This window comes from Ostrinia furnacalis, unplaced genomic scaffold, assembly GCF_004193835.3.
Source record: "Ostrinia furnacalis isolate ACB-3 unplaced genomic scaffold, ASM419383v2 OfSCF5400, whole genome shotgun sequence".
Classification (NCBI taxonomy): domain Eukaryota; kingdom Metazoa; phylum Arthropoda; class Insecta; order Lepidoptera; family Crambidae; genus Ostrinia; species Ostrinia furnacalis.
In genome coordinates, this window is record NW_021135639.1 from 349,985 (window position 1) to 376,250 (window position 26,266).

A 26,266-nucleotide genomic window follows, 5' to 3' on the forward strand; every position below is an offset into this window, starting at 1 on the left:
AAATATACGAAAAAAAAACATACCAATTTGAGAACCTCCTCCTCTTGTTGAAATCGGTTTAAAACATTATATCACAACTGAGCTACATGCACTGAAAAGATTTTCCTCTGTTCTTACGACATTCCTAATCGTCAGGTGTACAGTGCATCTAAACTAGTTCCTTCCAATTCCAGGACGTTATCCTGGAATTGGAAGGAACTAGTTTGACACCCGTCTGCATTCGAATTAGCACCCCAAATTAGGAGATTCGCCGCCTTATCACCGACCAATGAGTGGCTGAAGCTGTGCAAACATCTGGCGTACGAGTCGCGCGAGATCAGTGCCTCTCGCGCGTTAGGAGGCGCCGAAACTTTCCGTGTTCGTAACGTTCTGTGTCTGTGTATGATGTAATTCGTGATGGACTGTGAGTGACAGTGTTAGATATGGCTATCGAATGCAGATTGGTGACCGCAAAGTTTTGTAATACTCAGGATTTTCTTTGAACAGTAAGTTTGTCGAATGGAATCCTATTGTGATCTATTTGTATTTGTATAATGGATAAACAGGATACACGGCTTCGTTTGTAAATAGCGTGAGAAAAAATAAAATCGGCTATTCAAATAAACTTTTAAGAGATTAATTACATTAGGTGGAACTAGTTATTAGTCCCATTTAAATAAAAAAAACTCATTAAAATTGATCCATTGGAGTTAGAGTTAGTTAATATGATAGAATTACAGATATAAGTTGTAACTGAAAACACGCAGTAAGCCACTTAGCTTAAAGCTTGGAAAGCTAGTGGTTCAGGAAAAAACTTTGTGCTTTCCAGTTTAGCTCGGGCATGGAAGCTAGAATATACTTGAAATCATTCAGCCTGAAAAGTGTTTCGTTGAATTTGTGATAATCTCTCACATCTCAGAAGAAAATTAAGCATATACCCATATTTTTAACAAGAAATGATGATTTATGTATTATTGTTTGCATAAAAAAAGATTACGGTGGTTCATTAACACGTTTTTATCTTCTAATCCTTGTGGAGTTTTGATCACCAACGCGAAACAAAAACACATTAACGTTATGAGTTGTGCACATACGTCGACTATAGCAATTACCATGTTGATAATGACATTAAAAAATCATTTAACATCAACTCGCTAGCGAGCAGCCGCCTGATATGTCTGCGAATTGGGTAACCACGATTGTACGAAATCATTTCAAAAGTCGTTCAAACATGCGTGTCGTAAAAAACGCCGAAGCCCTGCATAACACTAAACTTTAAGGCTGGGTTGCACCATCATAATTTAACTTTGCCAAACGTCAAAAATCTGTCTAACTCCATACAAAAAGCATCGGTTATCGTCATAGTTACCGTTAAAGTTAGGTGATGCAACTCAGCCTAAAACAAAAGAAAGCATTGCAGGTCTACAGAATCTTTGAAATAAAGTCTGATTTTGGTTCTCCATAAATTCAACGGCCTTCTAAATAGTGTTTAACTCATTTTCAAAATAATATTATTAAGTTAATAGATAGAGGTGTTTATTTAGATAGGACTCAGGAAATAAGTATTGTAGCACCATAAAATGACTCTACATTGATATTACGTATAGGCGATATGGTTTATGATGATGATTTGTTTGGCATAACAAAATCGCATGCTCACTTACTATGAATATGATAGAAAACATTTGCCTTTAGGAGCGGTTTCGGGTTTCTATAGTTCATACTGTAAGTAGTGTAACTGGAGCTACAATAGTAAGAAAATATAAAGCTATGAAAATTTCCAGGAAATTACACATAGACAACAGTTAAGAAGAATAAGAGAGTTAACCGTTAATTAAACTTTACTTAATTGTTTGTTAATTAAGGTATGCAAATCTGCTTCATTATGACTTTTAGTAACCTTATTTTTCAACTTACACCAAACAAATATAACGCGTTTTTATTAACATTAGATTAATATACATGTAATATAAGTGCCAATGTATGATGTTCGTCCTTTACGGGACATACGACTAAATATAAATGACTTCACGTCTAGATTTTACTTTAGCTCAGAGAATAAAAATAATCGATACTTTTGAATGAGCATTTGGTCAATCTCTTCATATGTTATTTAAGTTTACATTATGAATGCAGAGTCACTTTATTCCATGTCGCTGTTAATAGCTTGGCTAAATATCGAGAGGTGTTAGCAAACAGATCTCTCGCATTGAGCAACTACGACTACGGATATAGCTCTATTCTATGCTCTATCTACGCTGTATTCGCGGTGTTTTCATAGATATATATTAACATAACCTTCCTTATTATTAAATCATCAATCATTGGTGAAGGTCGCGGGAGGTGCCTGGATGCGGGCGGCGCAGGACCGGTCTTTGTGGAAATCCTTAGGGGAGGCCTTTGTCCAGCAGTGGACGTCTTTCGTTCAAACGAACGAACGAAATCATCATTCAATCCGAAAATATTTTTTTATGAACCGTTAAGGCACGAATGGTAGAAGTCAATAGGCGGCGTTAGTCGTATGTGCATACATAATAATTGTAGGTACCTTCCCATTGACGCAAGATTCATCCACGTTAATGAAATACAAATACATTTAACGTGTCTTTGCGTGTAGATTGTGGGCACAACAAGTACTGCTACTTAACCCATCGTTAATTTGTCTAATGCTATTTTATTAGTTTCTCCTGCATACTGGTATGTTAGCGTTCATGAAGCAACAAACCCTTAAAAGACAACGAAGCCTTAAATAACACTTTAAAATATAGGTATATTGAAGCAGCCAGCATCCGGGCATCCGTTTTGCTCAAAACTATACAATATACGGGGTGAAATTGAAATCGTTGGCATCCTTTTAAGACTCTACTCTCCCTGTCTGTAGATATCAGTAACAATTCATTTCTTTCATATAAATAATCTTAATGGGTATTTACCATCTTTCACATTATCATACTACGCCATTTACTACGCAATCATTCCTATCACTTACGCATTTCTTCTCGTCGATCCTCGTAGAAGTTACATTCTACTCGATTCGTATCTTACAAAAACATAACCCTCCTTCTGGCGCAGTCGGGTTATAAGCGAAGCTAAGTCAGAGGCCAAAGCTTAAATAACGCTGCAAGCAGGTGACAAACGTTATGTTAGGCGTCCGCGTTTAAATGTTAATGTTAGACGTGTCTTGAGATGAACATAACCCTCCTTTCTGCATAATAATTATAGCCATGTGAAAACCTCGTCTTTGTATGATTACACAAAATAGGGTGAAGTTTTTACAGTGCCGGGGTTAAAATTATCATAAGGTCGTCTGATTTCAGGTGACGCCAAAAATCTACTATAAACCTTGTCTAAATCGTTCCCAGTAGATATATAAAATTCAGTTGTCTATTCATTAATATTAGTTGCTTATTTTAAGACAATAGCAATGAGGGCTATCGTTTTAGCGCTCACCAGTTAGCGCCACTGTAGAGTAAGGTCCTGTCACTTGCTAGTAGCGACGACAGTGGCACCAACTGGTGAGCGCTAAGGACTATCGCATTTGCACTCATCAAGATGGCGCCACTGTAGAGTAAGGTCCTGTCAATCGCCAGGGGTGCCAACTGTTAAGTATAAAAACGATAGCCCTCATTGATGTGCTTCCCAGCTCATATTTTCTAAAACATACAATCTTAACTTCCAGTCACCCACATCAGCATGCTGCTCATCGGCTACCTCTGGCTCCTTCTCTGCTACGCACAGAACGCGCGGAGCAACCTGCTGGAAGACTATGAGGGGATATCCCGCCACTTCTTACTGCCTGAGACGAGGGTGGGCGAGCCTTTGCCAGTGGAGCTGGGGGTAGACCGATACTCCGGGTGCATCTGCCGCGCCAGCCGGGACAGGCAGCTGGTCGTTTGCTTTGGGAACTATGAGTGCAGGAGATTTCCTCAGGTTAGGAAAACTTTACATGGTAAAACAAAGTCGCTCCCGCTTTCTGTGCGCTTCTTCAAACTTCTCAACCGATTTTAATGTAGTTTTCAGCAATAGTGATTCAAGAGGAAGGTTCATGTATACCTAAGACATAGCACCCAAGCGAAGCCGAGGCGGGACGCTAGTTATCAATCAAATTTTTAAATTCACTGACGCATATCCGCTACATGAGTATCATTGTTTTAATAAGGTTGTAGATAAAGTAACAAATATAACTTTCTTGATAATATTATTTATTGAACGCAGTACAGTTATAATAATACTTATAACAATGTCACAGAATACATACACATTTTGATAATCAAAACTTACTGCATTTTAAATAATTACTTGCTAAGGGCTATGACTTTCAACGTCTTCCCAATTTATGCCCTGTTTCTTATACCTACCAATCTAAGTGATAAAAGATGAAAATTTGCAAGTACGTGTAATGTGTATAGTAACTAACAGCATTAATCCTCGGGCTAATTTGCAAAGGTGATTAATCAAATTCTAATTTTAACCGAACTCTTGTTAATGCGAATGTGGAGTATTTTAATTATCCACGACGTAACACGTTATCTCTAGAATTGTTATCGTAAGAATTACAATAGCGATGTAAACAAACAGATCTTATCAGGCTAAATACACTTGCGTGTTATACCTATACTAGTATGGACCCCGTCTGCGTCTAGAGATCAGGATGTTACAATATATAGTCATGCTGATTGAACTCTCTTTTCTTTTGGAAATTAGGATTAAAAACTCAAGTTGGATCCCTTTCTTCAATAAATTTTGTCTAACGACTAAACTGAATGTTCGTCTAAAACGTGCCAAATATTAACACGAATATAACCAAGTCTAGAGAAAGAAGATAAGTATTGATTTGGTTCAATGGAAAATAATGATGCGTTTCTAAATTACTAATACCTACTGATTGCCAGGACATGTCTTAGGATTATAAGAATGAAAATATGTGTTAGAATCATAGTCAGGATTTTCGTGACATCGAAGTTCTCCGAGCTTCATTCCTAATTGTATTTTATCATGTTTCAGGTAAAATTGCGAAGTGAAATCTTACGAGTGAGAACAACAGTGATGCTCAAAATATTGAGAGGACAACTTAATAATCTTCAGTACTTAAAAATACTAGAAATAGAGGCGAATCACAAATTGCAATACCTTGAGCCAGGAATTTTCGAGAATTTGAAGAATCTTCAACACCTGTCAATATCCTACAACACTCAACTTTGCTCTATCAACGAGCGACTCTTCGAAGGACTTACCAACCTACGGAACTTAACGTTGGTCAACAATGGATTCCACAACATTTTGGCGCTGACACCAGCATTCAGACCCAGTATCCTGCCCTCACTTCGATGGCTTGATGTATCAGAAAATCCTTTAGAAGTAATTCCTGAAAACGCTTTTTATCCAATGAGTGGAACTTTATTAAGGAAACTCGATGTTAATTTATGTAGACTGGATGAGATTCATCCAAATAGCTTCAACATTTTGAAGAATTTGAAAGAATTGCACTTAGGAGACAATGATTTGAACGCAACCCTAATTGGAGACTTTTTGATTAGAATGATAGAAGTTGGCATTAATTTAACCAATTTAGATTTATCAGGGATGGGTTTTCGTAAACAACCACCCAGAGAACTGATGAAAATAATTGCCAAGAGCACAGTAAAGAGCTTAGTGCTATCTCAAAATCAATTTGAAATAATTCACGATGATACTTTTCCTAAGATGGTTAATATAGAACTTTTGGATTTAAGGAAAGTGTTGTGTATTTCGATTGGAGGAAACGCTTTTAATCCTACTAAGTTCCCGAATCTTAAAGTTTTACTGTTAGGTGGTAATAATCTACCAGGCATCCATAGTAAACATTTATCAGACCAGCTTCTGCTGTTAGATATATCTTCAAATAAAGGTAATCCTGCAAATCCAGTGTATTACGAAATAGACAGGGACACGTTTTTACAATGCAAAGAACTGAGAATATTAAATTTATCTTTCAATCGGATCAAATCTATATTTGACTATACTTTCACCGGTCTAGTTAATCTAAGAATGTTAAGCTTAGAAAACGGTACGATATATCATATAGGAGATGGCACCTTTAAAAGTATGAAAAAATTAGAAGTCCTCAACTTGGCTAACAACCCTTTAACGGCTAACGAAAACTTGACAAGCTCTCAATACGAAGGGCTAAATGAGTTAAAAATCCTAAACATGCAAAATTGTGGCATAAGACATTTTTATGAAGACGACAATATTTTCGAAACGATGCCAAATTTAACACATTTGATATTAAAAAACAATCTCCTGTATTTTATTACAGCTGAAACCTTAAAGCCGTTGAAGTTGTTGACAGTTTTAGATCTCAGTGAAAACCTTCTAGTATCCTGGTGGAGGCCTTTATTCTTAGAGTCGGGAGTAAAGCCCCTGAAATTATATTTTACTAACAATAAAATCTCTCATTTTTCAATAAGTATGATTCAAGATCTTAGCTATTTATTAGAGACTAAAAACAATGAAACTGTAGAAATAGATTTTATGGATAATGTATTTTTATGTGATTGTAGTGCAATGTACAAAACTTATTTATGGCTCCAGGCCAATGGAACTACTAGTCTTAAGAATTTCTTTGACCACTCCAAATTCCAATGCAGCAGTCCAGACCTTTGGGAGGACCGAAGAGTGGCCGAGTACTTGTCGTCCATCAGAAACTTGCGGTGCCTCGTCTACCACCAAATCTCCAATTTAATGGTTCTGGTCTGGACTGCTCCATCTTTGGTTTCAATAATGCTAGTTGCAATTGTAGTTATAATTTTGTATAAGTATAGAATTTATATCAGGTACTGGATTTTTTTGGCAAAACTAGCTCTAGGTAGAAATTTAATTAAAAAATCCTTAACAGCCTCTCAAAGTATTCCTAGAGGGTATAAATTCGACGCTTTTGTATCATATTGTAATGAAGATAGAGAATTCGTTTCCGAGATGTTGGTACAGCTAGAGTCACACCCGTCTAATCTAAAGCTATGTGTTTATGAGAGGGATTTCGAAATAGGTTCCTTTATCTCAGAATCAGTGTTAACTTGTATTAACGAAAGTAAATATGTAATACTAATAATTAGTAATAACTTTGCAAAATCACAGTGGTGTCGATGGGAAACGCAGCTCGCCGAGTACCACAGGTTGTTTTTAGAAGACGGGACTGCATACGATCCTTTAGTGTTAGTGAAAATTGGAAATATTGAGAGTAAATATTTAACTACAACTTTGAAATATTTGTTGAAAACAAAGGTGTACCATTCTTGGGACGAAAATAATGCAGAAGACTTTTGGAAGAAGTTGCGAAATGTTTTGGCAAAACAGATATGATTGTGTTGAGGTATAAGTTAAGGCTAAATAAATTATTTGTAAAGAACTGTGTTTCTTTAGACTCACTTAATTAACAACGACGTTAAGACAATCGTAAACCAGCGATTGGTACTCCAGCCGCCCACAGCGTTTAATATGTATGCTAATTAAATAGCCATTATAAGGAAAGTTGCAATTTGAAAGCTTGTTTACAGTGCCTCTTCCTTGAGAAAGTTAAATATTGAAAAAACGAAAGTGCATCCAAGATTATTTGTTCATCAGGCAGTATCCATTCAAGTTTCACCAAGACTTTCTACTCGATCTGCGCACCAAAAGGAAAACGTTACTTACCCGCACTTAATAAGTGGGCCACTGGTCATATACAAGTTCATTTTCACGCAAGTGTCCGATGTCTAGCTGGCGAGACGCAAATTTACATTTATGAGACTGTGATGACAAATACTAAGCCAGTTTGAGAATATCAAATTATGATGTTGTCTGGTGAAAATATATCGACAGGAGGTATACAATTTACCGCAAATAAAAGTATAGGAACCCTTTGATGTGTTAGATGATACTAGAGTTTTAAAATTTACTTCAAGAATGTTATTTGCGAAAAGAAATAGTATAGTAATCCCACTCTAATGATATCAATGCAAAAATCTAATGGTAAACATTAATTGCACATAATTTGCAACACTTTAGAAAAAGAGCAATCAATGCATACACCTACGAAAAGAATTAAAATTTACAAATAATTAACTTTTTGAAAAAATAAAACCGACTTCAAATGCGTGAACACAAAAAAAACTAAAAATTAAAAATATTGCGTATAAAAAAGTTCATCCCCAATTTTCCACCCTTGGGGGTGAAATATTTTCTTCAAATTCGCATGAAACCACCCTTTTGATAATACCTATTCAACAAAAAAATAATCGTTCAAATTGATTTATAAACGGCGGAGATATTGCGTATAGAAAAGTTCATCCCCAATTTTCCACCCTTGGGGGTTGTTTTTTCTATTATTAAATTTAAATGGGACCACCCTTGAGGTATTACCTATACGCCGAAAAAAGATTTGTTCAAATCGGTTCATAATTGGCGGAGTTATCGCGTAACAAACATAGAAAAAAAAAACATACGGGTCGAATTGAGAACCTCCTCCTTTTTTGAAGTCGGTTGAAAACACAGTTATGATGACACTGTTAGAGATAAAAGTAATGATACCTAATTGCTATACTCAATTTCAATTCCTAACTAAAATGCAAATTGAACAGCTTAAAGGCAATTTCCCCTGCCTTCAACAATCAGATTGTGTCGTGGCCGGGCGCTGCACCGCAGTACTTCACATGCTGACACTAATTGTGTGCATTTAATTAATATAATTAGCGCTCGCCTTTCGATTTTCAAGTGGCAGGTCAATTTGCAGTGGGCGCCATTGTTTTGGCGCGAGAGAAAACGCCATCTTCATTCAAGATATCGTCGCGGGATAACGGTGCGACGCACGCGCATCGGCTCCATCCCTTTCACGCTCATTCGACTTCCACACTTGCGAAAAAGAGAGAGCTGCAGACAGCGGCTGGCAAACGATTACTCGACTGACCTACTCAGTCGCTCACACTCTTTCTTGCTAGCAAGCGGAACCTAATTTTTATACCGTGTGAATTTGCAATGTAACGCGATGCGTTCGAGTAGGTATAATAGCGTGAAATAACTCAAACTATTATGATAGATGACTCTGAGGTGAATGATTTAGAGCACAAAGCAGGTGATGCGAATGTAATTGCTGCTGCGAGTAAGCTGGAAGTGGATACTAATCATTTGACGTACATAACGTTGCAGGCAAATAAATGAGTAGGTATTAATAACAACAATGAAAAGTTTCCTCTTCCAACCTCTAAAGTTCTTAAAGTTCGTTACGTATACTGCACCCAAAGCACCCACAAAGAAAATCTCCAAATTCCTGATCACTTCCAAATTAGAGGTCCTTCCTAAAGCACACCTTCGGATCAGAAAACATTAGCTGAATGTAGGACACAATCGAAGTCGCTACCAGTGGGCTAAGGGCAACCAAGGATCGACATCGATTTCTTTGCAGCAGAGGGCTTTATTATGACGAGACGAAAACCCGCGAAAATTGCCTCAGTGCAACCCCACGTGCAAGGCCAGGGTTGCAGCCGGCGCCGCCAGTCGGATGCCAGCCGCGACGCGGTGCGCACGCGACACCATGCCCAGTGCGCGTTGACTCCGCAATGCTCGCGATCGCGATTGTGATTGTGGTGAGTGAAGTGCGCAGTGCTCGGATAGTGCGGATGGTGGTACAGTTTTACAAGTGGTATCGGGAAGTAAGTCTCCTTTGGTAGTAAAGTCTGGTCACGTTGACGGCAAAATATGTTGGACGTACGCAATTTCCGCTAGGAGAAAAGTGCTAATAACACTGCATGGGATAGGGAAATTTATGCAATACACGCATAAATGTGCGTGTTGTGTTAGTTATAATTAAGGAAGTTTAAGTTAGCTATTAAGAAAATTATTAATAACATAAATTAAATGTTATAGGGAAATTAAGTCGATCAAATAAAATAAAGTCATGTCTTGACAAAAACTTGGTGTCAGAATAAAAATAATTATCCATGATGATGACCTCCCAGATATGACAGACTTGAAAGATAGGAGGTCATTTGATGAAAACGAATTGCAAATCAATGTTAATAAAAATGGAGTAGCTTCTATTAATACCTTTTAATATAATGTTAGTCTAGATTCTGCAGAAAAGATTGGCAATTAAGAAATGAAACTAGCAAAACGAGAAATGCACAAAGCTTTCTCTGTCCATTTAGTAGTAGGCTGTAAACACACGGACGAGTCTATTGTTGCCAGCACTAGGTCAGTGAACCTTCCATATGAGAGCCAAATACCTATTGTGGTTAACGAACACCTAAATATAGAGTGTAATGACTCAAGCAATTAACAGCGAAATTACTCATTATAGGTGATTGACGCTTATTAATGCACTATTAAAACAAAAACAAATTCCACTTTCCACAAGATAAGATTCACCAACAGAAGGTTTTCACGGAATCAAAACAACTGTGCCAAGCTTCTTCCTCTAGGTAAAGGAAAAATTATTTTCCATCTATAACTCTACACTTATAATTTAACGCAAAATTAAATAATGTGTAGGTACATCATTCAACGAAACAGTTAAACGTCTGTTTCTCAGATTTTACCGTAATAATATGTTATTTACATAACATTGCCGAATTCTTGTCGCATGAGCTATAAACTACATAGTAAGCCCTAAATTGTGAACCATACTTGAAGAGCATACTGAGGACATTTTTAACGGGATAGTGATATTGAAGTTAACTTAGTTATGACATAATATGTCGGTTTCTTACAATTTCTAAGATAACAGAAATATCAAACTGTCCACCAGAAAAGTACTTTTGATTTGGAACAACTCTACAGATAGATACAAAATATTCGATTTCACGAAAGCAATTGTAAGAAAGTATTAATAAACGATTTCTAAAAAACTGAGCCTGATATCGCGAAAACGGAATGGCAACAAAAAAGAAGAAATAATATTCACAAAATGGATATACAATCTGATGAGAACATAACTTAATTTGAAATCGGATTTGAGGAACGCCTACAAAAGATCTAGATGGTTTTTATGTTGTTACGAATGACTTCAAATCTACAATCATGACAGAGAAATCTTAATTGAACGATAGAGGTATCATCAAGTGCTAAAAGTTTAGAAACATCACCATAATAATCGTGGGTTAACCGTAGCTGGACGTAGGAACGCTACATAGTTACTTCTCCCGCAATAAGTACGATGGACTGGTCTAATCTTTTTGGAATTTCACCTTGCCGAAACTCGACTCACATACACTGTACAAAACTTCAACCACACCAACGCGTGCAAATCGCCATTGCTGTCGCGATCATAGGCCAATGACAGGTCGCGTGGACTGTCATGGTCTTTGGAAGATCAGCAATTTGATCCAGTATTGATACAGACGTCAGAACATCGGTCTACACTTTTTATTGTAAAATACAACCTATTATAACGACATAGAAGACCTTAGTGTTCAGCTAGAAGTTCTGTCTGTACTAAATCAGGACAGGGGACCAGCGATTTGATCATGTGTTGGTACAGACATCGTAGGTATCGCGCATCAATAGGTATATACTTTTTACTGCAAAATTGCACCTATAGCAACGAAATAGGAGTCCTCAGTGTTTAGTACTATGTACTAAATCAGGACAGCTTTGCAGCTAGGACGGGCGTGGCCCGTGGGAACCGGGTCGCGACTTAATTGCTTCGCACCTGCGCCCGCGCCGATCAAACGCCCGGCGAATTTGCTTGTTTATTTTTCAATCACATACAAGATAAATATTGACTTCGATATGTGCTTTCACGAAGCCGAATGTTTAGTTATTAAATACGATATTAGTTTGGTGTTTGATTTTCATATAAATCAATGCATGGAGAATTCACCAGTACAGCTAGATAGACATAATTTAAAGTAAAAAATACTAATGGTCTGATTGATTGTTTCGATCTCACAACAGAGCAAAGAAAACACAGCCTGTGAAAATCAGTTACATTTTGACGCCGTGATCCACACACCCCTAGACTCTATTTAAAACTTGAGATCCAGTATTTATTATGACGTCGTAGTATCAATTTTTATATTTAGGTAATTCATTTGTTTGAGCAAATTAATGTAACTAATTACCAGATACGATACACTACAGGTAGCGCTAAATATAGCAAATTACCCAAGCTTACTGTTTGTTGTTTTTAACTTGTTTAATTACAGTGTTAATAATAAGTATTATCTATTCTTTTACCATTATCTTTACCAACAAGAAAGTAATTATTGTTGTAAAGAGCACCCGAAGCAGAACAGTTTATACTTATTAACCATTATTACTTATTATCATCATGCGATCGCAAATCTGCTGTAAAAAATGGCATCGCAATGTACTTACTTTCTGACAACTTAATTTGGAAAAGTTGAATAACGTTACTATTTTTATTGCAATTCATAAGAATAAATGTGTTGCAATGTAGTGATGAATTGGTAAACTACTTTTATCCAAGCGTGTCATCGTTACCAAAGTACCAAACTAAATCAATATTTGAAGATAGGTACGATGACTCAAAACACTTACGAACTTATACTTTTCCATTGTGCGTTGACCAGAACAAACATATCCAAATCAAAGAAAAGGAGAATTCGAATGGAGATGGTATGGTTGACGCGAAGTTCACAAGCCTAAGACGCACTAAGCTCAATGTACCGATGACTTCCTGAGATTCTACTGCAGCTTGAAAAACGAGCAGAAGCTTACGGAAGCTTTTGAAGAAGCTTTCAGCTAGCAGTCAGTCAATCCAAGATGACATAAAACTATTAACGCGTTTACATCACGCGCGTGCGCAGCTTTCGATGCGGATTTCCGATGATCAGTCAAAGAAAACAATGACATTGATAGTGCACTTTATCTGTCACTTAAACCGCTCTTGTCATACCCATTGTCAAGTTCAATTCGCGATGACATAACACCATTAGCGGCCATTGCGGGGAAAGCGCGGTTTCACCGAGACAGGCTCGATCAACAGTAACCTCGATAACATTATATTTGCTTAAGTTACGTGATATGATAATGGAGACAGACGAAATTAAGACAAATGGAAGTGAAACATCTCAGCCAAGTAAGTAATGCAAGCATTATATCAAAGAAAATAAAGTATCCAAATAACTTAACAGTGGACGACTACACTACAGTTAGACTAGAGAACGAGTGACTTAACACTAGGAGTACCTATGTGAATATTTAAGGTTGGGAAAAACACCACTGACCCTGAAGTTAGAGGAGAAAACCAATACTTTAAGTATAAAAGAACAAAACTTACAGTTCATAATATCAAGTTTACAATAAAATCCCGCAATTTCTCAATTTCGAGGCCTAACTGTCGAAACAAAGTAGAATTGAAATTTGAAACATTATACATACATTTCTTATTCATAAATTCAAAATGCAAGACCATTTGGTACAAAGCATTTATTGTAATATTTGTAATTACTGGGCCATTACAAACGCCATGCTTTGTAAAATTTGCATTCTTTCTGCGCACATTTTAGCGATTGCGCACTTGATATGCGCGTTCTCCCATTTCGGCGAAGTTTGCGCTAACAGTATTTATACTTGACTCTTTAGTTGCTGTCTTTACAATATTATACTTTTGCACTATAATTAACTAGCTATTGCCCGCGGCTTCACCCGCGTGAAATTCAGTTTGTCACAGATCGTTGTAAATTATAGCCTATATGTTATTCCGCGTTATAAACAATAATACTGTAAAGTATTTTTTGCGTGAAAGAGTAACAAACATCCAGACATCCAAACTTTCGCATTTATAATAATATTAGTAGGATGCAAAAGTATAATTTTACGAAATACTCCAAAATGAATTTAACGATATTAAAGTACGTACTTTCGCAATTTGTGGTAAACTACTTCAAACCAAAACCAAACAAAACAAAACCTATAACATTAAAGCCTCATAACGTAAGCACTGTCATCCAAAATAGAGCCATCCATTTCCAACACAGATGGCGATCTCTCGCGTGACGTCACCACCTGCCCCAAAACCAATGTCACTTTCACTGCATGCTTGTCCGTACCTGTACAGTTGACGACAAAAACAGTTGACAAATTAATATCGACGGACTCGAAATTATTCAACAAACGATAAGAAAAGTCTTGCACTAAATGTGTGTAATACCATTATTCATAAATTGACCTTGAGTCATACATTAGTAAGTTTTTCTCCGATACCTAACAATTAACATCCTATAATTAACCAAACGTTGAAACACTTAAAACAAATAAGTAAGTAATTACTTCTGCTTGACTCATAGGTTGATAGGTAAAGTTGATTGTGTCACACAGGATGATTAGAAAACCAAATAAGTCTGTTACTGGCCACGGACCTAACAGACCTTATTAGGGAGAGAGAATCGACTGACTAAGGACTGAAACTTCGGATAACTTTTGACTGAAGAATAAGTTTGCACATTGACAGTTTTAGTATAGGAAATTATGTCAAAATGACAAGGTTATTCTTCAGTTGAAAGATATCTACAGCCCATGTAGAGAGACAAAATCAACAGTGAAACTCAGTGTCGTAGATCTGTATCTGGTTTTTCCGTTCGACTGTACGCAGTCTGACCACGGCTGCCATCGCCAAACACCATAATGAAATTGTTACAGACAGATCTAATGGCCGCTCGAAACCAGTTACGACTGACGAATTTAGACCCGGTCAGTTCTTTGACTGATGTATTCATTTATCAATAATTGGTGGCTGTGAGTCCCAATAAAACTCATGTTCATAACTCCTGGTAGCCATAACAAAAGCCAGGGTCTTAAATGCCGGTAAAGATCACGACTCAAGGGTTTGAAGAAGTTTACCGTTTTGAGTATTACTCTAACCAAACTGATGAGCTACCAAGCAATACTGCCAACAATAGGCTCAGAAATAATGTTTTTCATGGTGCTTCCTTCCTCTTCATAGATGACAATGGGTTACCTGATGATGACAGGATGACAATAGAGATTTAACATGATTTGATTCAAGCTTACAATATCTAACCAAACTGGGAAAAATTGGGAATGGAACCCAGGATCTCTGTGGTCAAGAACTCAAGAGTGTCGAACTCTCTACTAATGGTGTACCTACACTGTTCAGAAAGCTTCTTAAAGTTTCGGGCTTAAACTAGTTACACCATGCCGTCTCTATAACTGCACGCACGTGTCGGATGGACTTGTTACTTGACTGATGGCTGGGCCCAGATTATGACATGGATAATTTGGACAACTTTTACTATCGCTTCGTCGTTAAATACGATGTCGTAGATAGTAGTAGTAACTTCCGGCGCTGTTAAATCAACTTTGGGAGTAAAAGGAACTCTACAATACATTTAGATACTCTTTGTTTTATATAGCTTCGGATTTCGAAACGTTAAAGATGAAAATGATAATTTTAATATTTTTTTATTGCTTAAGCTAAGACCTAAGTATACACGAATCACCTGATAAATAAGTAGTTATGCTCAATTACAGAGGACGTTTTTTGGCTGAAACGAACAAACTTTATCTACAAACCATAAAAAATATTTTTCTTGCTACAAGGCATCAATTTGTCATAGAAGTTTCCTTACACAAAACCATAAAAATAAAACCAAAGAAATGTACGTAATATACAAATAACTGCCAAAAATGACAAAGATCGCCAAATAAAAATAACCAGTTTGTCGATGATGCCCAAACAAACCCTCCATTGAGCTATCAAGGCCATTAATCGAGGTCCAAAAAACGTGACAGTTCAGGCTTGTCACTGACACACTGTATCTCTTATGGCACAGGAATTAAGGTACATCTAAAGCTGTCAAGCTCGACGTGCCCGACTGTACCAACGGTACCCTCGTGCCCACACGTACCGATTTTGGACGAGATCACGTCAGCTGAGGCAGGCAGGGCTGCTAAGTGGATGGAAAGCCCCAAAATAACTATAACATCAGAAAAAAACTTAATTGTCACAGTACTATGTAAACTGATGAAGAGTACAATCATTATTGACTTTAACAGTTCTAGTAGGCCTTTTGAGAAAATAGGAAAACTTATTGTTGGCTTATTTTTTCATGTTAAAAAGATAAATGATATGACGTGAAATTGGTAATATTAAACCTGCCGCTACTATACATAATATGTATACCGACGAGTTGAAATTGCATAGCCGTGAATGAAGATGAAGCAGATTCAAAAATTTTGTTGAACCTTGACGTTCAAAAGGTCTCGCATAGCACCATCATATGAAACTCAAATGCTTTCAGCACAAAGCAAAGATACTTTAATAAATTCAAAATGAGTTGCTGAAAATAGCAACAGGATAGAAGAACTACGAGTAAGAGCCTGAAATACAGTTAAATTTGATGATTTCTGGACGGTTTGCAACGTTATGTGACGGATAATTTTACAGAAAATTCGCGTGGGCCAGGTTTTTCACTGGTACGATAATTCAAGACACCTGACAACCCTGTGATGATCATCGACGATGGCCCAAGAGTTTGGGTGGCGAGTTACCGCTACAGCGCCACACACAATTTATGTTGTTCGCGACTCGCATACAAAACGCGCTTTTGACAATAATCATTAATAACTCGCATGAGAGATCTCGTTGATGTATTGTAATTACATCATTAGTGACAATATACCGGCAGATTGTGAGATAAGATCTGTTTGTCATATAGCGCTGGAATTTGGGTGGTAATATACCGCTACAATAGAAGGTCCTACTCTGAAAAAACGATTTGGCTCTACCTGTCTTTTCATTATTCTTGGGATATTTGGCTCGAATGAAAATGGCAGAAAGAGACGATTATGATATTGAAGACGACTTAGTAGGTACCCATTTACACGACGTACTAGTCTGTTTTATGACCAATGAGAGTCGCATGAAGACAAAATTAATTACTTAAAAGCACCCAAACATGGGAGCTAAATTCATGTGGGCTCAAAGGATGATGACGTAATTTCCAGGTTCTGAATTTATTTATTTTTTAAATTTAGAATTACGCGATGGAGCTAAATTATGGCATGGTCATCAACATAAAATATGCTTGCTTGTATAGGTCTTATTAAGTAGTGTTATTTTATCTCTACTCTATTTCCGAATCGACCCTTCCCCGAATGCAGATAAGGTAAGAATGGAACAATGTGACGTCCTTGTAGGGCGAAGGCTCGTAATCATTCGGATTAGGCTGCGTTTGCGCAACCCCCGCTACGTGCCTTCCGCGAGAAAGTCCGGGCAAAAGTGAAAACGGATCTTGGACACCTACGAATATTCGCGACGCCTTCGCATGACTTGATTTAGTGGAGAAATCAAATTAAAACATCCAACTTGCTATTAAAAAAGGCTTTTACTAAATAAGAACGTTGATACAATTCGTTTAATGAAGCACTCGACTTTGACGAAATCTTTCGAACTCTACTATTTTTCATTTTGAAGGTGAGTAGACGTAGCCCAACGTTTACTGTTTTCTTGAATGTTTTTAGTGTAATATTACACAAGATTAATGAAGAATGTTCACTAATTTTGTTTTTTAGCTTTCTGTATTCTCTGTTAAAAATAAAAAATACACGTGAAAGAATTATTTCGATACGTTAACTAGTTTCCAAGATATTGAATTTTAAAAGTGCGGGCGGCGGCCGGCCCGCCATTTTATGCGCGTGACGTCATATTACAACGACTGGCTCATATTTGTATGGGTGGAATCTTGCAAACTGAATTAAGACCCACTTCCAGGCAACCGATTAAGCTGAAATTTCGCAAACACATGTGATTTGGATGACCATGCAATATTATGATGACATGGAGCTGATCTGATGATGGAGCTGGAAGGTGGCCATAGGAACTCTATAATAAAACGACTTAAATGCATCGAGTTTGGGCTCGTTCGTTTTGTATTGATGAGTATTTTAATTCTATATAGTAATCGGGGTCTAATGATGGAGCTGGAAGGTAATTCGCAATAAAACGACACAATCGCATAAAGTTTGGGTTTGGTTCAATTTTAATTTCTGTGATGGGTCTGGGTGTTAATATGTATAATAAGTTTGTATTTACAAAAAAAAAAAAATTAAGTATGTTTATATCCGTTTTCTAGTGAGCGGACGCTGTGAATGTACGTCACACGGGGTCACGTGACCGTCGGAGGGACTCAATATTTAAGCGAACTTTGAATGCCTATAAAATCATAACTACTGGGTATTTTTGAATGAAATAAAAACTAATGTATTTGTAAATGTAAAAGCTTAACTGTAACATAGGTTTCAAGTGATTTTGCATACCTAGTAACATTCTCAATTACCTACCTAAAATCAGCACTGACCCATCTATTGTCCCAAAACAGTGGTAGGGTTAAGACAGAATAATAATAAGTACTACGGTTAAGGTAATAAATGAATTAGAATTTGAGTTCTTGGTTCATCGATGCCACTCACTATAGTTATAGTTTCTGCTTCAAGTACCTACCACAAACGGAGTCAAGTTGTCTGACCAAGCTAAAACAAGCTGTCCAACGCCTACATCCTACCTACATCTGTTACTACTTTTTAGAATAGAATTGAATACTACCGGTATAGCTTAGAATTAATAATTGTACCACTGAAGTTATGCATATACTCGTACCACAGTTAGCGTAAATAAATAACAAAAGTAAAGTACCTATTCATTATAAATTAGAAGTCTACTAAAAACACAGTTAAGTATATGATTCAGGCAGCGACTCTCTAGAGGAGTGACCATCCACCGGCTTTCCGCAACTCTACAAGATTTTTTTAAATAATACTAGTAATTTGTATTGCACAAATTACTATACCCAAGTAGTGTTACAAGTAGGTTCACCACAATAGTAGAGTGACGGCGGGGTTCGAAACAGCTTTCCTCGAATGTAAAGTCGGCCAGTCCAACCTTCACCGTTTGGCTATCGTGGTTGCCAGAAATCTTTTGAATATTTCAACGATCTCAATATGATTTCTTTAAATATAAGTTAGTACTCTACAAAAACTAAAAACTAATTAAAACTCATTTATTTCTGTAAATAGGCTTAAAAAAAGCACTTTTACACGTCCCAGTATTAACCCTACCACTGCTTCAGGACAATAAATGGGCCAGTGCTGAGAAGAAGCAGCGCAAGAAACTCAGTCACTATTGTCAGCCTCTTTTTCAAAGGTTTACATGCTTTAAAATGTACAAAGTTATAAATATTTATGCGAGCTAGGCAGTAACGTATCCCAAACATTTTTATCTTTTAAATAATCATCGACTTTATAGTACTTGTAATAGGACTTGTTGTTCATAAGATGTCGACGGTCCACATTCTCCACATCTTGGCTTGCATTCTGCGTAGGTGCTACTGTAGCCACGAGCCAGCCAAAGCGCGCAGGTTCGTTTTACTTTCGTTGACGAAGGCCGGCGGCCGTCCTCGATGCCATAAACCGTAACAGCGAGCTCGTGCCCCAGTCGCTAGCGAAATGCTTACCTTTTCCAATTTAGAGCATGGTAAATATTAACCAATTGAAAAAGTTCTAATTTTATTTTTTGGAAAAAGGGATGTGGGAATTGTGGGAAATGGAGCTTTCTCATGGGTTGTTTGTCTAGTGCCCACAGTTCCAACTAGCACGTAATTAGTTTTTACTCTTATCATGTGTACCTACGTATAGGGATAGCATAGCTCATAGATGATACTTTAGCCAGCCAGCCAGCTAGTGGGTAACTAGAGCCAATGTGCTATTAATTAGCGAGATGAGGCAACACCTTTAGTGCCAGAGATGCCCCAGGGATTATTAGAAACCAAATTAAATTAAAACAATGAATGCAACAAAATAATGTTTCTTGTCAAACGAGGTGGTAAGTAGGTTCTGTTTAACACCAAATACGAGGGTCAAATTGAAAGAAATGACATATGATTTACATAATATGTCATTTCTTTCAATTTGACCGAATCGATTTCAAAGATTTACTACACTGGTATAAAATGACATTTCCATAATAAACTAGTGATCAACGCGAGTTAATTTTTCTAATAATAAGGGTATGTTTTTTTTTTAATCATTAATCAGACAGGCAGGACTGGATGGACATATACCTTCATCTGGTAACAATGATAAAGATGAGCTGATAAAAGTCGTCAAACTCAACTAATTAAGTCGTTTCAAACGTCTCAGAAAATATCAGCAGATAAATTAATTATTAAATATCTCCGATAGATAAATAAATATCTACAATCAGATCTCAAATGCTGTATCATAAATGATGCGACCCAAATGCGAGATCAGTGAAAGCTAATAAACAAGCGAGGTGAACGACCCGTAATTATAATGCACCGCGTTCATTAAACCACTAGCAATATTTATTGTTCGCTGCAACGAAATTATTGGTCAAGTGTACGGCGTGCCTAAGCTGTTAAAGGTAGTTTAGTTTTATTCTGTGGTTTAACCATCATCAATGGAAAACTAGATAGATCCTTAGACAATGTAGAGTCGTAATTTTATACACCTGTCTTGATTATTACCCCACCAAATTACCCAAATTACCCCACTATGTACCTCGTCAGCGCAACACGACCACTGACAAGAGTGCCCGACTAAGAAGAAGAAGAGTCTTGATTTAATTCTTTGCTGATTCCAAGACAATTAGCTATCCCCCCGGGACTACTCAACCTTCACTGGTTGGGTTTCATTGGAGGCCAAAGCTGTAGATCTTGACAATACAGGAGTTACAGCCATCACTAGTTACAGTGGTGGGGAAAGTGTGGTGAGAAAAATCCCTGTCCTGTCTTGAATAAGTTTCTTGTTTTAAGGCTGGCTGTTACGAAAGTTGCTTTTTGTAAGAAAATATTCAGCAGATGCTGAATACAAGATTACGCTTGGCACTTTCTAACGTTCTTACAAAATGTTTTGTCATATTTAACGACGCAAAATCACAAATATTTGCATTTTGTTTACATAACTTAACAAATATTCAAAAGAAGTTTGTTTTTCTAAACTTTCTAAAGTACCTGCTTACTTATACTCGCATCTAACTACCGTTAACATGTAGAGTATTTAATATTCAGTTTAACTTTGTGCAACCAGTTAAACTAAGTAATTACTTATGTTAGTAAATAATTTAGGGTAATATCAATAATTTCACGAAACTTACGAGTGATAAATGCCAATATTTTCTCATATGGATATCCCGTTCATATACATATCCCGTTGCTTAAAAAAGGCTAGATAATAAGACAGTTTGAAACCGAACTAGATTTGTATCCGTTACATTCATTAACACTATCCACTGCGCAATACCAGAACGATAAAGATGTAATCTACCAAAGGAGCTACCGACGATATCCACCACCATCGCCATCCATAACATCTGTTCTTCATCCAATCAGTTGTATCAGTAACGTAATTTAGCAACCCCGCAGGCGTGCGCGCTTCCCGCGTCGGCTTACGACTTCGCGTCGGCGTGCACGCGGCCCTACCGGTCGACGCGTGCGCACGCCGCGCCCGACGCGCCCTGCGACCTGACCAAGCACGCATACTGTGCTACGCCTGGGAGCAGCTACCCTTGGCAGGCTATCAGGAGATTCGTAAGAGAGAATCAGGTGAGATTTACAGCAATAGTTATTAACAAACAGATTTAACCCACATAAACTACACCAATGTCACAAAGTAGATCTACGACGTTTTCTTGAAATGATCTTTCTGATAAGGATATCTTTGCCAAATCATTCCACCGATCTCTATCCAATTCTATAGACTAGAAACTTTGCTGAAGGTTTTCATTAATCCTTCAAGCTCCGCGAATCTAGACACAATAGATAATCAATTGTTATGACATTAATTAATGCCGTCTGGGACTCAATCGGTTAATTAATAAAAATAATATGTTTACATTCCAGGGCCTCATGAGAAGAATGTACGGGGAGGAGCGTCACATCTCTGTCCTGAAAGCAGAGCTAGACAACTTCATAGAAGACGACGACTTAGACTCACCGCCTGATTTCGCGGAGGACATCATCAAAACCAAGATGATGTACAGCAAGCGAGGACGTGCCATGAAAGACAAACCTCACTTCAGACCCATCCAGAGTAGTGACAAGAAAAAAGTTGAAAACGACTCCTTAAGAGTTAAGCCTTTAGATGCTAGCGGTAATAGTACCAAACTCAACAGGGTAGAAACTGGTAATAAAACAAGCTCTACTAACAACGGGACGCAGAGTGGCGATAAAGGGATATCATACAAAACCAAACTAGAGAGTATAGCGCACATCGAGATCAATAACCTAGATCCTGATGTCATCACTTTGGATGCAGTTATCAAACAAAGTATAGAAACAAATAGCATTTATCCAAACAACTCTGATAATTCTAAGAGCGAAGCTTTGCGTGGTGGTGGGAATAATAACACAACAACAGAATCAGATAAAAACATTACTTTGACTACAGAACCGTCCATGAACGCTACGGAGACGACAACTGTAGAGCAGTACGATGATACGACTACAGAATCGGATAAAGGCGGTTGGAAAGCTATGAATCCTGTTCCAGATGCGTCGACACTGCCCCCGACGCTGTTGTTCTCTGAGCACGAGAAGGTGAAAGTGGTGGACCGGGTAGACACGAAAGTGAACGACAAGAAAGAGGAGCCGCCAACGAAGCCCACGCACCAGCAAGAGAAGATACGGCCTTCTGTTATTAAATTAAGAGGAGCGTAAGTTTCATAACATTCGGAATGCTTGCAACTAACATAAAGTATCATTCTATTCTATGGTATCATTGTTACGCTTTGGCATCTGAATCTCTCAAAAATATGCTTGCTTGGCAAACTAGCAGCCGTTTTTAGAGCCTTCCAGAAATGTTTCCAGATTACTTGGTTTGACCTAGAATTCGTATTCAAAATATCATTTCAATCGTTTTGCAAAGACCACTGTTATTAAATTTTTGTCCTGCCTGACCCAACGTATCTTCCAGAAATGCTTGTGAGACAAAGGAGGAGCTTCTGGCGCCATTTTGGGCGAACAACACGCGCGGCGAGAAGCTGGTGCTGGTGAACATGTACCCGTACGAGCAGTACATCCACTTGGAGACCTGTGTGCACGAGCGCAAGCAGATGTACTGCCGAGAAGGATGCAGGTAACACTATCTATTAATTAAAACTAAGTATTGCACTTTAGAGTATTTCGAGCTTTTTAGATATCCTATTGCTAATATAGCCTGACCAGGAACATAAAAACCCTGGCATAGAGGCGCATCAATTGCATTTGATAGTGCAACATTGAGTAGGTACAGTCGTACCTGTGTTAATAGGCTAACTTTATGTATTAGGATTCAGGATTACGGGCTAATTTAATAATTTCATAAATTAACGAAAACATATTATTATAGGTAACCTGGTTTAAATAAATTAAATTAAACCATCAATCGAGCTAGTAGGATTTATTTTATTATTCATATAATCAAATTCAGAACTTGAATATTCAACTGCAATGTCTGCTCATGAACGCTTCAAACTCGGTACTTCTTTCCCAATTCCATAAAATTCAACACTTAGAAAGTGACAAAAAACTTTAAAATAGGTAGTTGAAACAAACCACAGCTAATTTTCATAGTGGACTGTACTATACGATAAACATGTCAGTCAATTTGACAACCTTTGTTGGAAACATTATTCAATGAAAATATTGTCCGAACCCTTGGTATTTCTCTTCGACAAATACTTTAACACATTGTGAACCACTTTTCTTTCACGACTATAAAAAGATTTTAGCAATTTCATGCACAAAATCAATTGTGCACATTTAAAATAAAGTTTGTTTACACTTTGACAGCAATAGACTGACATGCAAGGTGACATGTCAATGAAGTTTTTAGTTATTGTTGCCATTAAAAGAAATTAGTACCATTAGATTTCCGCAACATGGCGAGGTTTTTTATGTTCCTAGTCAGGCACAAAACTAATGCCTGTTATGACCGACAATACCTTGCCTACGATTAATTTATAGAAACACGAATAAACATTCCCTAAATTGTAAAACGTAAGGATACACTTTAATGAATTGATGTCAGCAAATTTTTGAAGGATTTTTTGGTATTTAATCAACAATCTAAAGTCGAACTTTCCGGAGCAGAATCACCATAATATCACGTGAAAGAATATAACCAACTCACAACTCTTTTCTGAAACTAGAGTTCTCAAGTAATTCATCAACCGTAAATTCTGTCACCTCCTGAAGAATCATCTTGTTCTTCAACTGTAGGTACTTAAATGTGCTATGTCACCCATTCCTTAAAGTTGGAGAACAATCTAAAAATCTAAACAAGACTATTCCCACCTCTCATTCCCACGGCTGCAACTCCTGTGTAACCAGGATTTGTAGCTCACTTGAAGGTCAAGTTTGTTCCGGGAGAAAGCTAAACTGTCATTGGAACCGCGACGAAATTAACCAGAACAATACAGAAAGAGTTCGAAAAACAAATATCTAAACTCTATCCTATCTCTTACCTTTCCAGATGCGAGCAGCACTACCGCCTGCACCGGCTGCTGGCCTTCGATCCTCACAACCCTTGCCGGGGCATCTTCTCTGACTGGTTCAAGTTCCCGGCGTGCTGCGTGTGCCGATGTTACGACGTGCCTCTAGAGTTCCGCGCGCGTTCCCCACGCCTGCTGCCCCCGCAATACGGGGAAGACGTGAAGAGGATCATCTATGAAGATGTGGCGAGGGATTGGTACTCCATGACGGCGTATGGGGACGACGAGGATTATGACTTGCTTTGAGGTGATTGCTGTTCGTATACTATCTGACGCCCGTATTCACAAACGATGCTTCAGAAAATCGAACGCACAACGTTGAATATAGAGCTCTGTGATTGGTTTCGTGTGTCACCCTGTGTCCACGGCTCCACGCGCACTGTGAAACCTCATAGTAATGTTTGTGAATACTGGCTTAATTAACTTAACTGTGAATCGTCGGGGATGTGAATGTGATGCCGCCAGGAAGTTGAGATACTTTGTACAAGCGGAATTTGTCCACTTCCATGGTCTACGTTTAACGTCACACGAAGATTTTGTTTTTCGAAGTCAACTAAGATGTAACTCAATGATTATTGATTCCAAATCAAATAAAGAGCTAGTTGAACCCAATGAATCAATGTCAGTTTATACGAGTAGGTACTACTTTAAGAAGAAGGTACTTACCTACATGAAACTGTAGCTTCTACTTGGTGTCGTCTTCTTGTTGGTTAGTTCCTGAAATAAGGAGATAAAGTATGTAGATAGATTCTCCGTCAAAACAGAAATAAGTACCTACTATAACTTGCTTTTTGAGTAAAATAAAAAATAAATCTTCTTTTAATCTTTTCAGATCACGTATGCGAACCACATGGATTATTGGAAAAATTATTTTATAGTCACTATACCTTATCTCATGCTAAACTCTTGTTAATTTTGTACTTTACCTAATTTGTGGTGTCAGATACAGGTCAGATGTTTGTAATCATAATCATGATTAGTACTCGTAGCTAGTACCTTGGTACCTGTAATTTATGTTTATTTAAAGACAGGGATATATTAAGTACTCAGTCTTCTTGTAGATGGATTATTTACTCGTTCGTAAGTATTTATTATTTATTTGTAAGCTAACATACTGTAAGCTGTAAGGAAAGAAAAATATCTGTAAGTATAAAACCTCTGGCACACAGCTGGCGCGTAACATTTCCACAAATTGACAGCTGCGAACTTCCGTAAGTAGGTACGCGAAGTTTGAAGTCCGCAGACTGTGCGCAGACTTAGCGCAGACTTACTTGAGTAAGCTGAACTTGAAGTCCGCAAGCTACCTAGCTAAGTAAATAAACGCCACGAGAGAGAGGTAGTTTTAAAAGCCTTTAATTCCGTATCCATCTGTCGCTGTAGCCTGTAGCTCCTGCCAACTTTTTGTCGGTTGTCAGTTATGTTTGAGAGGAGAGGAGACCGAAAAATCAAATTGTATGGAATCGTAGGTAGTAGAGCACGTCATACTTTTGTGGTACCTAGTAGTGTATTCTCGCGTTCTTGTTCGCTGAACGTCGCGTTGCCCTGACGGTCTGTGTGCCATAGGTTTAACTTGTTACTTAATTTAAGGCTAGTGAAAATGGAAAATGTCATGTTAACGTTGATTGTTAGAGATTTAATAAAGATTTGTTTAAAAATAATCTAGTGTTACTTTTGTTACTTACCTACCTAATATAATTTTGGTTGAAACTTGGTTAATTTATTCAATTTATAGATAGTAAAATTGTGCGTTGCTAATAAGTAACCTACCTAAAGCCTAAGCCTACATTTAAAGATAATTATACT

At 37.5% G+C, this 26,266-nt stretch overlaps 2 protein-coding genes across 4 annotated transcripts; both read left to right on the forward strand.

The window, feature by feature from the left end:
* The first annotated feature begins 276 nt into the window (after positions 1-276).
* Positions 277-7,337, forward strand: LOC114361054 (toll-like receptor 2). The gene is made up of 3 exons (XM_028315968.1): positions 277-485; positions 3,659-3,909; positions 4,984-7,337. The coding sequence occupies exons 2-3, from the start codon at positions 3,673-3,675 to the stop codon at positions 7,318-7,320; spliced, it is 2,574 nt and encodes an 857-aa protein (XP_028171769.1). The 5' UTR covers positions 277-485; positions 3,659-3,672; the 3' UTR covers positions 7,321-7,337.
* Positions 7,338-9,476: 2,139 nt separating this feature from the next.
* Positions 9,477-26,095, forward strand: spz4 (Spaetzle domain-containing protein 4). Of its 3 annotated transcripts, XM_028315971.1 has the most exons (7): positions 9,477-9,578; positions 21,357-21,536; positions 21,834-22,083; positions 22,483-22,645; positions 22,906-23,067; positions 24,445-24,710; positions 25,296-25,328. In XM_028315971.1, exons 1-6 carry the CDS (start codon positions 9,552-9,554, stop codon positions 24,707-24,709), a joined length of 1,047 nt encoding a protein of 348 aa, XP_028171772.1. In that variant the 5' UTR covers positions 9,477-9,551; the 3' UTR covers position 24,710; positions 25,296-25,328. The 3 variants fall into 3 exon arrangements, with proteins under 3 accessions (XP_028171772.1, XP_028171770.1, XP_028171771.1); XM_028315969.1 differs by having other exon boundaries at positions 21,834-22,645; positions 25,296-26,095; XM_028315970.1 differs by having other exon boundaries at positions 9,498-9,578; positions 21,346-21,536; positions 21,834-22,645; positions 25,296-26,095.
* The last annotated feature ends 171 nt before the right edge of the window (positions 26,096-26,266 follow it).

Bases quoted from the DNA above. Each gene is read 5' to 3' on its own strand.
- LOC114361054 (XM_028315968.1), top strand. From the start codon at position 3,673: ATGCTGCTCATCGGCTACCTCTGGCTCCTTCTCTGCTACGCACAGAAC. The intron at 3,910-4,983 runs GTTAGGAAAACT...ATCATGTTTCAG, and splicing joins AGTGCAGGAGATTTCCTCAG to GTAAAATTGCGAAGTGAAAT.
- spz4 (XM_028315969.1), top strand. From the start codon at position 9,552: ATGCTCGCGATCGCGATTGTGATTGTG. The intron at 9,579-21,356 runs GTGAGTGAAGTG...GCAACCCCGCAG, and splicing joins CGATCGCGATTGTGATTGTG to GCGTGCGCGCTTCCCGCGTC. The intron at 22,646-22,905 runs GTAAGTTTCATA...CGTATCTTCCAG, and splicing joins GTTATTAAATTAAGAGGAGC to AAATGCTTGTGAGACAAAGG.